This window comes from Eucalyptus grandis, chromosome 2, assembly GCF_016545825.1.
Source record: "Eucalyptus grandis isolate ANBG69807.140 chromosome 2, ASM1654582v1, whole genome shotgun sequence".
Lineage (NCBI taxonomy): Eukaryota > Viridiplantae > Streptophyta > Magnoliopsida > Myrtales > Myrtaceae > Eucalyptus > Eucalyptus grandis.
The window spans coordinates 10,395,021-10,410,126 of NC_052613.1; the positions used below are offsets into that span (position 1 = coordinate 10,395,021).

General features: G+C 39.2%; 1 protein-coding gene across 3 annotated transcripts; it reads right to left on the reverse strand.

The window, feature by feature from the left end:
• Positions 1-1,158: 1,158 nt before the first annotated feature.
• LOC104422048 (myb-like protein L) lies at positions 1,159-11,086 on the reverse strand. 3 transcript variants are annotated; one of them, XM_010034268.3, is made up of 12 exons: positions 10,468-11,086; positions 8,514-8,974; positions 8,094-8,293; positions 6,976-7,137; positions 5,353-5,667; positions 4,222-4,380; positions 3,993-4,142; positions 3,677-3,883; positions 3,215-3,499; positions 2,771-3,049; positions 2,326-2,612; positions 1,159-2,204 (listed from the first exon to the last, which is right to left on the reverse strand). In XM_010034268.3, exons 1-11 carry the CDS (start codon positions 10,895-10,897, stop codon positions 2,465-2,467), a joined length of 2,796 nt encoding a protein of 931 aa, XP_010032570.2. In that variant the 5' UTR covers positions 10,898-11,086; the 3' UTR covers positions 1,159-2,204; positions 2,326-2,464. The 3 variants fall into 3 exon arrangements, with proteins under 3 accessions (XP_010032570.2, XP_010032578.2, XP_039163369.1); XM_010034276.3 differs by lacking the exon at positions 10,468-11,086 and adding an exon at positions 9,624-9,725; XM_039307435.1 differs by lacking the exons at positions 1,159-2,204; positions 2,326-2,612; positions 2,771-3,049 and having other exon boundaries at positions 3,399-3,499; positions 3,677-3,716; positions 3,811-3,883.
• Positions 11,087-15,106: the final 4,020 nt, after the last annotated feature.

Consider the following 15,106-nt stretch of genomic DNA (forward strand, 5'->3'; position numbering starts at 1 on the left):
GGGTTGACTTTGGGACCGACTGGATCGACCCAACCCCGCCTTGTCTTGGCCCGGTTTACTTAGTCCTCATTCCTAAACTCTTGACTAACATCACGAGTTGATCCTCAATCCCATGGCCCAATCCGAACCAACCCTAACTATATATATATATATTATTTATAATTTTTTTATATAGACAAAAACCTTAAAATAAACGGTGTCAACAATATTAAACAGCTCTTTAGTGATGAGTTCAAGTAATTTTACATTATTCTTTAATAACTTCTATTTTTAATGTCTTTTACGGCGTTAATAGTTATAATTTACGAAGGAGAAAAATATTTTTATGAGGAGTTCTCACGGCGTTTAAAAAGGCAAAAACAACTTATTATGGTATCATCCTTTAGTATTCGTTCTCTTATGTCTCATTTGTCCTCTTAGTCTTTAATTTGCTAAAATCGAAATAAATAATTCTCTGCTCACCACTTTACACTTGCCTCCCTCATTTTGGATCACTCATGCCGCTCGCTGTTCGCTTGGCTTGTTGCTTCCACTTGACATTCGATGCTCATTCTGTTCGATGCTCACCCCACTTAACCGTCACCGCTTACCTTTCTTAGTTGACCTCGTTCATCATCGAACCCATTGGGTTAGTATAATCCTTGGTTGTCCTTTTAAGTAGTACAAAAATAAAAAATTATTGATTGGTTTTGGATTGACTTTGTCACCAAACTCATGAGCAATTGCTTTTTAAGTACAAAAAATAAAATAAAAAATTATTGTGTCTGAGAGAGGGTCGGGTCTTCAATCATTTTTTTAAGAAATATAAAAAATGAAATAAAATTATCGAGGGGAAGAGGAGAAACCCATTGCGTGCCTAGAGCTTAGCCTAAAAGTATGACTTCCTGCTTTAAAGATGAAGCAAATGATGCACGCCCCTAATAAAAATCACTACCAGGGCATGTCAGAGGAAAGTTCCCTCACGCTTCACAGGTTCTCATCATCAAGTGCATTAGACGTTTCAATTCGGCAATTGTTCGATCGCATTGTCCATCGACCGCTCAGAAATAAGAATGAAACCAAACTTGAAGCAAATAAAAAAGAAACGCTGCTAGCGCGGCTTTGTCATAAACTTAAATTTGAGACCAAATTGGATGCAAGTCGACTAATTAACCATGCTGTTCACGAAACAAAAAGTGCCGCCTGTATATATTTCTCTAGAAACATGTGTTACATATATGTACATTTCGCAGGGGTTGCCCCAACCAAAAACCGAGAGGCTATCGCACAAAATTGCTGATTCTTGCATGTGGAGATTCATTAAGATCCCCAATGCCAAGAATGGTTTACACCATAACCTCGTCCTCTCACTCAATCACTGCACCGTCGCACTCTTACAGAAAATAGAGACCAAGAGAAATTTAAGATCCATTGAGAATCTCGTAGGCACATACTTGCGCCTAGTGCCATCTGGAACGCGCAAATCAAAAGATAGAAAGTGTTTTGTTGGCTCCGAGATATCCAATACAGCGTACCAGAGACTTCAGATCCATCTGCTCATTCTGAAGCAAACCAAGAATGCTCAATCGCCTCAGACGACAAGTGCGAGCTCCTACACCAGCTTGTAAACTCAGGGTCTCTTCTTCATAGACTTATTGTGCAAAAAGCACGCCAAAGTGATGTCACCATCCTCACGGTCGAAGGCCAGATCATTCCTCGTCTCTTCTCTGGTGGGTCCCCCGGATGGAGCATTCCCGTTGGCGGTACCTAGCAGATTAGGTTCCTTGCCCCTACATACAGCATTAGGGGGCATTTGGTCTACATCAGATGGCATGCCATTTCCTTCGCTCGATGTAAGAACAGCTTTCTTCATCTGTTTCTTGATAAGCAAGCTAGCAAGTGTGACGTCGCAGTTATCTGCATCTGGAACTTGCTGGGAAACAGGCTCATTCCCAGTCATCAGCTGTTCAGGCCCATCTTTCTCACAATAGATTGATACTGGTTGTGACCTGTTGAGTTTCTCTGGCAAAGCAGGAATGCATTCAGAATTAGAGTAGCATGTGTCAGGAGGAGCGACATTTCTCTTTCTTCTTTTATACGTCTTATAATTTCCATGTTCCTTTGAAGCAATCAATTCCGCAGAGACATCTTCCACTACATCATCTTTGCTCCTGTGAAAATGGCCATCGTTTCTTGTCTTCTCGGGTCCCAACTTCTTCTGAGCACTATAGGAACCAATATTTACCATATCCACAAATTAGACTAAGATGCATAATGAAGTTACCAATGAAATAATGTACAGAGAACTAGTCCCTACTTAAACGAAACTAAATTGAGAAGATTTACCGAGAAGGGATATTCTTCTTTTCTGTCATATTAGCTGTGTCATGCACTTCCATGTTTTTGCCCTTTATCGTCAATGAGGATGATGGATCTGGTTGAGATGATTGCTGATCTTTTGAGCGTTCATTATGGTTGTCCTTTCTTACACGTGCATTTGATAACTTTCTCTCTTTGAAACAGTATTATCTCTAGTCAGTCTTTCTTCCTCATTGCAACTAATTATTTCCACGGCTTGCTCCAAATCAAGTTGACTGTCAACTCTTGGTCTCTTGTTCCCTACTTCCTGGTCACTGCAAGAAGGAAGGATGAGTCAATCAACAGCTAAGAGAGAAAAACTACAGATACCACTAAAGAAAAAAAGGTACTCCAGAAATTTTTGCCATCTCTATTTTGTATATTCTTTTTTCTCCATAAACTGTGCTGTAAATGAACAAAGATCCATAATTACCAAGTAACAGTTTTCGTTTTTCGGCTAGAATCGGACATCCCTTGCACTTGACAATTTTCATCGTTAGCCATGATTAGTGACGTCGGATCCAGCTGACATGATGAATGATCTACTGCAAGTCCGTTTAATTTACCCTCATTTGACTGCAGTTTTGTGACCTTCTTGTTCCTTAAAAGTGAACCATGTTTTGCCAGTGTCTCATCATTTTTGCAACTGGCCTTTTTCACAACAAGACCAGAGTTAATTTGGGGTTTCTTGGGATCCACCTTCTTCTGAACACTGCAGGGAGAGGATACATGGACCAAAAGTTAAATAAAGAAGTACGTCTGTGATGTTAGGTGGACAAATGTGCACTGAGGTGCTAACATGTATTACTAACATAGATATAAGGTGGTTAAGTGTAATATCTGTTTTGAGGAAATGAGAAAAAAATCAAAAATTTACCGAGAAGAGATTTTCCCCTGTTCTCCTATGCAAGAAAGACCATTCACTTCGCTGATTTCACCATTCGGCACTGATGTTGTTGAAATGGGCTGCGATATATGATATTTAGCTTGCTTTCGATGCCTACTCTTTCCTGAGAATGGTTTCGTCACTCGTGTATTCTTTGAGGAGCCATGCTCAGCCAATTCATCATAATCAACCTCATTGTAACTACTTCTTGACACTTGCACGGCATTTGATCGATTTGCTTTTCTTTTCCTCCTGGAGCCCACCTTCTCTAAATCACTGCAGGGGGGAGAAAATAACAAACTAAAATTAAGAATACTGACTTTGAAAAGGGATTTGGTTTCTATTTTCAAGAGAATGAGACCTACAAAAACAATTCAAAAATTAAAAAGATTTTTTCTTGCAGTGTTTCTGGGATGCAATGAGGGCCAACTTAGAAAATCTTCATCTAATTACCTCAAACCTGTCTTCTGTTTCATTGAGGGATTTAGAGAATCTGGGTCAGATACACAACTTGTCATTGGTAATGGGAGGAAATCACCAGGACCAAGCGCAGGGCGCTCCGACTCTCGATCGACAAAGTTTCTTACCAGAGCTGCTTTTTGTACTTTCCTAGCTTCCCGTAGTAAAGGCACTTCATTTGGAAACACGACTTTCCATCTCCTACTCATGGAAAAGAGCATCAAAGGCAAGAGGGAAGTCAACTTTAGCTGATATATGCACAAATTGCAGAAAACCGCATAATTATCCATAGAACTATAAGTATGAATACCTTCTGCACTGATTATCAGTTCGAGGAGCCAAACATGCAGCAATTTTAGACCAGAAATATCCATGTTCTGCTATTGCTGCCTCCAACATGGTATCCTCTTCTGGTGTCCATGGATTCCAATTCAGTGATGGATCTAAAGAGTTGACCCATCTGCAGTCAGAAAAAGAGTCTTTAAAATGCTGTCATATTGAAGTTATCCAAAGTGACATTAGGTCAAATCTGTACAAACCTCTCTCTGCACTGTACTTGAGTTCGACCTGGTACAAAATCAGCTATCTTCATCCAATTTTTAGGGCCAAAGAGCTTCACAGCTACTCTCAAACGTTTATCTTCATCTGCAGTCCACCTACCAACCCTTTGCCTAGCAGGATGAAGAGTTTTCTTCCATCTGCAAGTTTCATATTCATATATAAACAACCAATATAATACACTTACAAATGCTGAAAGCAAGTTAAATCTATTCAAGCAAGTTCAATGAGCTTGATAATTAAAATTTGCATCATCTCCTTGACATAGTTGATACTTTTCCAGTCAATTTCCTAGCCTGTAAATCATGATGGACATAGAGTGACATAACTGCTGGCACTGACATTTAACGCTAATGAAACGTACTAAGTGAAGATAAAACAGAGAAATTGGTTCTTTGGGTTAGTTGTTGGAATAGAGTGCAATGTTTCAGACTATAAAAGCAGCACATGTAAATGAGAGATATTCTATAGTCCAAAGGTGTTGAGAAGATGCACCAATGTATTGGCCCACAGAAAGTCACAAAAGCAATATCTATAAACTGCAAGCAACAATATACCAGCAACAGCAATTCCACATGAGTTTGTGGTCTCATACGTAATGATCTAGGACTATTGCCAGGTCTAACCACCCAACAGCCTCTATTGCTCTCAAATGAAAGGAAGGCATGTGATATGCTTCAAGGCTTTAAGTAGAGAAAATTCATGCAATGTGGTGATGCTGTAAACAACTGGTAAACAAACCTAAAACTCTCAATCATAAGACAGTTTCTGAATGGGAGTCTTTTTTGGATTAACACCCCCCTCATGTTCATAACCATGAGTAAGAACACCTTTTTTCCATCATTTCAGCTGAATGTCAGGTTTTAGTTTTGAAACAATCTTTCTTTATCACCTAAGTTTCTCTGTGGCTTAGTCATATTTTCCTCTCTTCATTTAAGAACCCAATATTAAATAAAAGTGACAAGGGTCAACCCAAGTGGCTAAGACAGTAAGGAAAATTTGACAATTATTTAGAGAGTTATTTATATCCTCGATATGCAACCCATTCTTTTATGCTACAGAAAATTCTTTACCAGAAATTAATTCAGAAATCAGGCAGATGAGATACTGACCGATTGGAGCATTGAGTTCCAGTTCGTCCTTCCAAAGCCGAAGCTACAGCTTGCCAATCACCCTCACCCAAAATCTCCACTGCAGCACGAAGCTGAGCATCCTCATCAGGAGTCCACTCACTTTTCAGTATGCAAGGATTTAAGCTCCTTTGATAGCGGGCCAAGCATTGAAATGGCGTTCTTTTTGTCCCTAAAGATACCGCTACCTCAAACCAATTATTTATCCCTTTTTCTTGGATGGAAAACAAAAGACGTTTATCTTCTTCAACTGTCCACCTGCCGTGATTGATCAAGGGGTCTTCCCAATTCAACCATCTGCAGTTCATATGAGCAAATGAGCATAAGAAACAATCCAATTGTTAACAGCCATCATGGCTCAAGGGAAAGAACATTATAGTGTCCCACATAAAAGTCACTAATCACCAGTAATGCACACTGCATAGTAGACCCCCTCAATGATTCTCAAATTGCTTTACGTCTCTAAAAGATTACGATATGCTGGTTTTTATTTATTTATTTATAGAAATGAGCCTATCCTCTCTTCTCTATTCATATTCCCCCAAAAATATATCAAAACAGATCAATAATCCAAGACCAAAATACAAGTGCTAAATGGCAAACAGTTTCTGAAGTTATATAGCTCTAACAGGTGTTATATACTGATTTAATCATTGTGGATCTACATGGCTGGCCATATGGCGCAGCACAGGTTCTCAGCAGACAATTAACAAAGGAATTCAAATGGAATTAGATAAATCAAAGTCCACATCATTTCAAGGACCTAGCGCAGAAAAGGACCAGCTCAGTATACTTTATTCTATAGCAGGGCATCGTTTTTTTTTTTTTTTTTTTTTTTTGCTCCCATATGGCAGGAGTTATTCAGATTGGTTTCCTAGGTTTTCCACATGTACCCTATCATCAGCTGTATCACCAATAGAGATCGAACAGTCATCAAGACAAAACAAGTTTCAGTTACATTGGCCAAGTTTGGTAAAGATGGATTCTTGCAATAATTCTTGAGTCAAACCCTAACAGCATTGGCCTAACATCTGTTTAAATTTTTGTAAAGCTAAAAATTGTGCTCTCGCAAAGATTATTTTGTGTCCCCATCAATGAGCATCACTTGCCAATTAATTTTTTTTCATAAGTTCCTTTTCTAGATAGAGGAGTTATCTACATGTCCTATTTCTACTCGTGTAGAATTTCAGAGTGGTCTATATAGTGGTAATTCTTCCTTAATGATAAAATAATTAATTGAAAAAAACTTTTCTGAAGCAATTGTGTTCCTAAAAGTAATGCCTATAAAATCCAGGTGTGAGTTGGCCAAATAAAAGCAAAAAGAAATTCAGGTGTGATGTTTAAAAGGTTTTTAACTTGATGCTCTAGTGTAATGTCTTCCTGACTTCATTACCATGCATACAGACACTCCTTTCAAATCCAAATCTCAATCAGGCTCAGATCCAATTTTTTTTCAAAGGCTGAATTCAACAAAACCTGCCAACTACTTTTTACTGAATTCAGAGTATTACTGACTAACAAATAGACAAATAAAAATAACAACGCTAGAAATTGAAATAAAACTGCATGACATGACAAAAATTTTTAATTGCATGAATTGCTTACCTGGCCTCACATTCGGCGCCAGATCTACCCGGAATGTATAGGGAGGCCAACTGATCCCAATTAACCTTTGGCAAAAATTCTCTGATACTTTCAGGCGTGATATCAAGATCTCTGATTGATGAAAGTATATCTTCGAAGCCATATTGGTCTCCATCTGGAGCACTGTCAGCAAATGGAATCAGAAAAAAAAAAAGAAAAAAAAAAAGAAACTATTAACTTAAAAAAGACTGAAAAAATAAGAGAAGTTATAACAGTGAAGAAGAAGTACTTATATCTATGATGCAAAAAAGACCATACTGTTTTTGACAGGTTGGAGAATGTATTTCCACATGCACCTAACATAGATCTCTTCAGTTCGAGGGTAGCTTTATTACTAATATCTAAATATGGAAGCCATTTATAATTTCATCCACCATCAAAAAGATTTTTTTCCTCATGTCATCTTGTGGCATTGTCATCACCACCTGAGGCATGATTTTCCTTTTGGGCATTTCCTTCCCTGATACAAATTTGGGTGAAATAGCTCAGTTTGAACCATTGGTTGCCTTTCACCTACCATATTGCCAACATCCTTTTTCTGAATGATATTCTATCACACAAGCAGTGTTATTGGTAGATGTACCCGAGAGAAGAAAAACCCAAAGAAGTCCTTCATGGGACTTCCAGATAGTACTCAATGCTGTCTACAGTTAGAGAACTCTACAAGTCAACGCCAAAACATAAGAACTTAGTAGTATCGTCGGCCATCAAGATTCAGCCTATGTAAATCTAACAGTATTCCCATAGTTCAAAAGAAAGATACTGCCAAAAAAATTATATAATTTTTCTTTTGGGGACATTAGAACGTTTCCATTGATTGCATAACTGTTGGACACAATATAAATGAACTCTTAACAACAAATATTCCATGCATTAGGTAAAGATGTAGATAAAGACCTATCCAAAAATGGAACCAAGTGTAGGGTCTTTCCATAAACAAAATAGTTCCGCTGATGAAAAAATGAACTCATCTATAACATCAAATGAAAACAAATGGCTGTGAAAAAATTAAAAAACAAGTGCAGCCATATAACTTAAGGCATAAACGTAAGCATCTCAGCAATTTATGACAATTTTACCTGAATCGTTCCAGGCTAATTTGAAGCAATGTTTCTTGAAATTGTTGTTTTGTTCCTTTTCCAAGATTTTCCTTCTCTACCTCTGACCATTTGCTTCGCTGAAGTGAAAGGGGAAATCTTGTCAGCGCCATTCTATAACTAGAGACATGGGAATTCTCAGCTGGCCCATAATGCACGGCAGAAACCTTTCTATCATTGACCTGCAGAATCAGTGTGTAGTGAAATGAGCAGAAAGCTACAAATATCAAAACAATTAAGGAAATTGATGCCACCAGTATCACCAGCTACCTAAACTGAAAGTACTACATCTGCATTACTTAAGGTTGACAAATGCTGGAGATCAATAATTAGGAACATCCTATTTACGCACAAGTTCACAACACTTCATCAGTCAGAAAGCAAGATTATGACACTCAATACCTTTGAATCTTTGATAGTCTTCCGTGCTGATATAAGTTGAACACGGGGGTCCTTCTTCTGGGATAATGCCTTCCCAGTTCTTTGTCTGCAAGAAATCTGAAAATCTTTAAGGATTTTGACACGTTCCTTCAGCTTTTTGATCTCCTCGATTCTTGCTTCAATCTGAATTAACTTACTTCTAATAAGCTTCTGACAAGACCTGTTCTTCTTAAGGGTGTCAATAAATATCTGGCCAGATTTTGGAAAGGAAGAATATTTGGCCAGCCCTTGCTGCTTCTGAGCTGGCTGGTGCCACTCAATAATAGCAGAAGGCTGGCACTCATCTTTATTCAATGTCTGATTGCTGTCATGAGCATCCTCATCATCTGGAAAGACTTTACAACCGCCAAATATATTTACATTCATAGCATTGGACATGCTACCAGTGCTAGATAAGCCATTCTTGCTGTTCTCCGTGTTACCTGCATATCAAATGGATATAAGCAACAAAAACACAGAAAAACATGCAAAACAGAAGTTTCTGATCTGATCAGAAATTCTAAGAGGGTTTGATGATGAATAAAACCAACAATGTATAAGCAAATGTGCATGTGCACAAACACATATACCAACAATCTAGATATCTCCACTTCCTAGCAACTCTTCCACTTTCTAAGGAATTCAAGCCCACATTCTCCTAGTAAAGGGTGATCAGGAGTCTTTGTGTAAAAAAGACAGCTTATTATCTCCACAATATGATCATAAAGCAAAAGGCAAATAAGCATGCCCATTGTACTTTTACTTCCCTTGGCCAACAGTTGTAAGTTGTGCGGCCAATACCTATTTCTAATCAAAGTGGCCTACTCAACAAAGAATTCATTGAGCTCATTATCTAACTACAGCAAGCAACTTAATAGACCTTCTAAAAGTATTAGATTAGGAGAATCATTGTACTTCAAGTTCAGTTTCATAGTTTTGACTGTGAGGAAAGGAGCACAAGCATACAAATATCTTCCTAAAGCATGATTATGGAGATGAGAAAGATCTTAGGTCCACACTATCTAAACTAAATTGTAGACCTTTCGACTTTATTAGAGATTTGAAGCTCGGCTAGAGGAATCAGGTCAGTACCCTGTCTGCAACAGCCAGAGAAACCTCGTTGTTCAGATATTCAGGATGTTCTGCAATCTAATGAGGACAGTCCATTCCATGTACTTACTTGCATCTTAACATAACTGGAAAAGTCAGCGTAACAGCAGAGAACAGCAGATTAGTTTGAATTCTCTTCACTTTACAAACACTAAAATTGCTAGTCATGTTCTCAATTCCCAACAAAACAAGGCAAAGAGTTCCGCTCTCGTATTTCCCATACAGCTCAGTGCTTTCTTCCCAACAATACAAATCGATCAGAACATTCACTGTCGGTGAGCTAGAAGGTGATATCTGGGTAGTGAAAGAATGCTCTCCAGATGCTACTAGCTCAATGCAAAAAAGAGTAATCTACTGACTCAAATCATTCATCAGAATGGACTTCAAACCATCAAAAACAGCGAAACAGGATTTAAGCTACTCTTAACCCAAGAAACGCAGGGAAAAATAAAATAACTACAGAATGCAAAAGCAACAAAACCCTAAGGTTTTGCAGAATATGCAATTCTAGTTGACCCTTTCAGTAGGGAGAGCAAAGAAACACATTCCAATTGCCAAATCATATGATAATGTCGAAAATTGCAACTACGTTAATTTACGAATTTGATTTAAAATTGCTGATATTCGTCATGTGTAAAACAACGTACGACATTGCTTCTTTTGAGAGCTTTCTTTGCGCTGATAAGTTCCGGGACTCGCCAAGCGCATAGGTTTTACGGAAGATAATCTCGACAGTTCGTACCAATTCGTCATCTTGAAATGACGTCATTCATTCAAATATCAAAGCATGCACAAATATTCATCGCACGACGACGGGAGCACTTACTGTGATCATAAGAGCAGAACCGGTTCTGAATCGCGCGGAGCGTCTCGAAGTCGTCCTCGTCCTCGTCGGACGTCGCCGCCGCGGCAGCAGCCGTCGGCGGCGGATGGAGCGACGCCAGGGGCTTCAGCGTCAGGGGATTCGCCAAGTCCGCGGAGAACCGCTCCTGCAACCTCCTCACCAGCTGGAGATCGTCTTCGTCGTCGTCGTCGTCGTCGTCGTCGTCGGCGGCGGCGGCGCTGCCGGGATCCGGCGCCGCAAAGTCGAGGCCGTCCGCCCGGACGACGTCGGCGCCGGTGAGCATGCAGGCGCGCCTCAGAGCCTCCATGTCCTCGTCGAACGAAGCGCCGCCGTCCTCGCTGCCGCTCGACACCTCGTCGTCGTCGTCGTCGTCGTCGCTGCCGCCGCCGCGGCGGCCGAGGCCGTGAGACATTCCTAGGCGGAAGCGGGCGGAGCTTACGGGAGGAACGCGGAGCGCCGCCGCCGCCGCCGTCGCGGTCGCGCGGAGGCGCCGATCGATGCGGGGAGAGGAGTTGGGAGCGGGCGAGGGTTTGGAATTCAGGGGGTTTACAGAGGCTTTTCGATTTTGAACGTGACGAACGGAGATCGGTACGACGGTGGTGGTCGCTGACGACGAAGAAGAAGAAGAGGAGGAGGGTTTCGGAACCGACTCAAAAAAGCAGGCCGAGAGATGGGCCTGACTCTTGTTCGTGGTATGGGCCCACTCGCATTAGGCCCAACTTTGTTGTTGCGTATGGTTTGGGCCCAATCACGGGAAGAGGCCGGTAGATGGGTGGGGTTTCTTTTTCCGCCTAAAATGAAATCCTATTTCAGTATTTTATTTAAGCTGGGATAAATAGAATAGGCCTGGCGGGCCAAAAATATTAGGGGTGAGCAACTAGTGCTGGTTCTCAATGGGATTGATACAGTTCCTAATTCTTGAAACTGGGGACTGGCTTTGATAGGTTCAGTTCCCCGGCTGACACCTTGAACAGGCTTTAGAACTTATAAGGTTGGTTTCAAGGTATAATTTTGAATCAAACTAGTTTCAAATTAGTTTAATCCTAATCTTAAGTAAAGCTCTTTTACTCTTTTCTTAAGATACAAAATATTCATTGAAATTGGATAAGTTTGATAACTGTTCCATGTTATGCACATGCATATTGTATATATGATAAAAATAAACAATAAAAGAAAAAACGAAAGCTTTGGCCAATTTCTAAGTTGACTCTAGAATCAGTCGACTAGTTTAGTTCTAAACCAATTCCATGGCCAATAGGGTCAACTCCCAACTTCAAAAAGTTAAAACCGGTCTTGAAAAGGTAAATTCCAAATTTTGTATTTTCTTTTTTCATTTTGCCAATACCCATTTGGTTATTCTTCTTTTTGGATTCTTGGGTTGACTGAAAGATCAAAAATTTGTTCCAGCTTACTTGTGTAGCATGGAGCTCTGCCTCAACACGAACATGGCCAAGAAGTTGCAGTACCTGAGATATTTCATGCACCGGATCAACTTGCTTCATCACTACGAAGTGACCCTTGTGGTTGTGTTTGATGGGGGGAGCTACTGACAAAAGAGGTATTTTTTCGCCTATTTTCACTAGCGATGTTAGTAGATCTCCAGCAGATCCAAAGGATGTCTATGCCTCTCAATTCCTTAAAGTTGATGTTGAGGCATCATCTCCAAGTCTGGATGTTCCAGCTGAGGTTCCATCATCGATTAACACTCCTCAATCTGACCATGCTAATGCTAGTACTCAAACAGAACCTATAGCAGACTTTGGAAGATTGCTCGAGCTTATGGTGGAGATACAGGCTCAGCTATATGGGTTAGAGTGTGAATTTCAAAACATTAAATCTGCACATCAAACCACTTCAGTCTCTTTACACCATCAAGTACAAGCCTTGAAGCTTCAAGTTCAAGATAATGCAAAGGGTGAGGATATTTAATAGCTGAAGGTGACTCTGAAGGAGCTGGAGGAGACTATCAAGTTCATGGGGGATTTCCAGATTTTATCCAACTCTTTTTAAAGTTTTTCTCCACTTTTTGTTGATGATAAAAAGGGGGAGAGTTTGCAAATTTGACCTGACTTAATTTAACCCAACTTAATCTTTATTTTTTTGGTTTGATTTTGATGACTTTTTGCTTGGCATTTTAGACTACTTTGGATTTTTGACTACTGTATGATTTTGAATCTTTTGACACTTGCAGTAACTAAGTTCGTGATATTGATTGTGGTTGGATAGTTATTTATCTTGTAGGATTAACATATTTTCTGTGGTTGCAGAATCGATGCTATCCATGTTCTAATCAACATATTTTATAAGATACCACATTTTGCTTAAGTGTTATTTTGCAGGTTAAAAAATTTCAAATTTGCAGGAAAGTTTTGTCACCATAAAAAATGGGGAGATTGTTAGAGAAAACTCATTTATTGTTTTGAAGCTGACAAAACATTTCCAAAAGTCTAGTCTTAAGACCTGTAGACTCAAGTACTATAGTCTGAAGAACTCCAGACTCTACTGTCAAAATCTGAAAACCGCTAGACTTTAATCTCAAAGTTTGTCCTCACTGACGGTTTTCAAACCGAAGAATAAAGACTTATTCAAATGTAGGATTATCTTCAAGGATTCGATTCGTATGATTTTGGAAGTTCTTATGGCTGGATATAGCACCTTATGATTAATTATCTTTATTGGAATCAATTCGGATAATCAAATCTTTTGAAAGGTGAAAATACTTGGAAGGTTCTACTTATAGAAATCAAGATCCTAATTGTATGGGCGAGCATGATTGATGGGCTTTTATCTCGATCTTCAAATGACTCGAGATCTCCTTAATTGATTTTGTCCAACGAGTAGATTGGAAATATTTGTTTGGAAAATGCAAACGGTTGTGAAAGCATGAAGGAGTATTTAAGACAAACCCTCAAGTTGTTCGAGAGCATGCATGAAAGAAAAATTTCAAAATCTAAAGCTTCCTAGTTCTTTGCTATTTCATTTGTCGAGCTTAATTTGTACTCAAAAGAGAGAGCAAACACTTGTGAGACTTTGGAAGTGTGTAGTAAAGTTTCTACACTGTAAAGTCAATGACGTGAGATTGTAAAGTCTTTTTTGATTCATAGTGAAATCCAGCTAATGGGCTGTCAGTGCGGGTGAGTGGACGTAGGCTTGATTTAAGCCAAACCACTATAAATTTTGTGTTTCTATTCTCTTCCCTGAACTCTTTTATTCATTTGTAAATTTATTTAATTTCTAAACTTGCTCTAGTCCATTACTTTGTAGATTCCAGATCAAAAGAAAAAGTATTTATAAATGTTTCCGCAAAAATTTCTTTTAACGCCTATTCACCCCCTCTAGGTATTCTCACTAGTCCTTTCATATCTAAGCATATTATTTAGTAAAATATAAATATATCTGTTATTTCTTTGTACAAGGTTCATCAAATTCTTTTCAGCATCCTAAGATGAATGCATCCGGAGCCCCCTCTAAAAGCATATACAATGCACGATCGCAGCATCAATAGTCGAGAGGAACCCTCATATAATACGTGTATTTTATTTTAGAATGGCAGTATGTCTTCATGGAGCTTTTAGAAGCACGATAAACATGGATATAGTTGGGAGTACACAAACATGTCCATACTTTTGTGGGAATCCTACAAGTAAGGATGCACATGTCCAAATAAAATGGATTGCCATTTTGGTTGCACATGCCCAAATACCTTTACAAGTCAAGTCTTTGTTTCATATTTTTCTTTTATAAGGAGGAGTTATGCTAAGTGGTATTGGTTTAGATCACTTAAGTATACTGAATTTCTAGCGTTTGTTTGATGTACTGCTATTTCTGCTTCTTTAGATAGAAGAAGTTGATGAAGTTTTGTAATAATGGTGCTCTGTTATGTCTTAACCTTTCACCCATTATTAAATGATATTTTGATTCAATTTCTTGTAGCTAAGACTATTTGTCTTAATTTATTGTAGTTAACACTATCTATCACAAGAAGTATGCAACTTCGTGTACTTATGGTTATGTAGAAGTAAAAAGATTTGTCTCTAATAACGTCCTATTTGTTGATATAACTCATAAAAAGCACCAGCTTATAGCACTAGCTTATAAAGTTATGGGATGCATGATTGATCTGATCAAAATATGGTGTTGGATCATTATAGGTGTTGTAATTAGCATAAGCATGTGTCACAATCAAGAGGTTTCTATGGCTAAAGGATTGTGTCTTCTCGAGGAGGACTTGCGATTGCTAGGATTCCCAACAAGAGAGCTTCCGGAACGTTCTAAGGGTGGGTGATACGGTAATTGAGCCAAAGTCTAGAAATCTCCTGTCATTAGTATCGGTAGTTGGTAGGTTGGGCGGTACGATCTCGTCCGCTAAATGAATTCTCGATCAATGCTTGTAAATAGAGGCCTCTAGTATAAGAAGGGGCGTCCCCTCCCCCCCTCATTTGTATTCATCCAACCATTCACTAAAACAAAATGCTCCTTTCTCTCTTCCAAAGCTTCTCTCTCTAGAAACTTTCTTTCTCTACAATCCGGGTGAGCGAGCGAGTGAGCGATCGATTTGAGCAAGGCTTGGCTTAGGCATCTTGACGATCCGAGTTGATCCAAAAGAGCCTAAGTCGCCACA

Bases quoted from the DNA above. Each gene is read 5' to 3' on its own strand.
- LOC104422048 (XM_010034268.3), bottom strand. From the start codon at position 10,897: ATGTCTCACGGCCTCGGCCGCCGCGGCGGCGGCAGCGACGACGACGAC. The intron at 8,294-8,513 runs GTATTGAGTGTC...CTGATTCTGCAG, and splicing joins AGACTATCAAAGATTCAAAG to GTCAATGATAGAAAGGTTTC. The intron at 4,381-5,352 runs GTCAGTATCTCA...TGAAACTTGCAG, and splicing joins GGAACTCAATGCTCCAATCG to ATGGAAGAAAACTCTTCATC.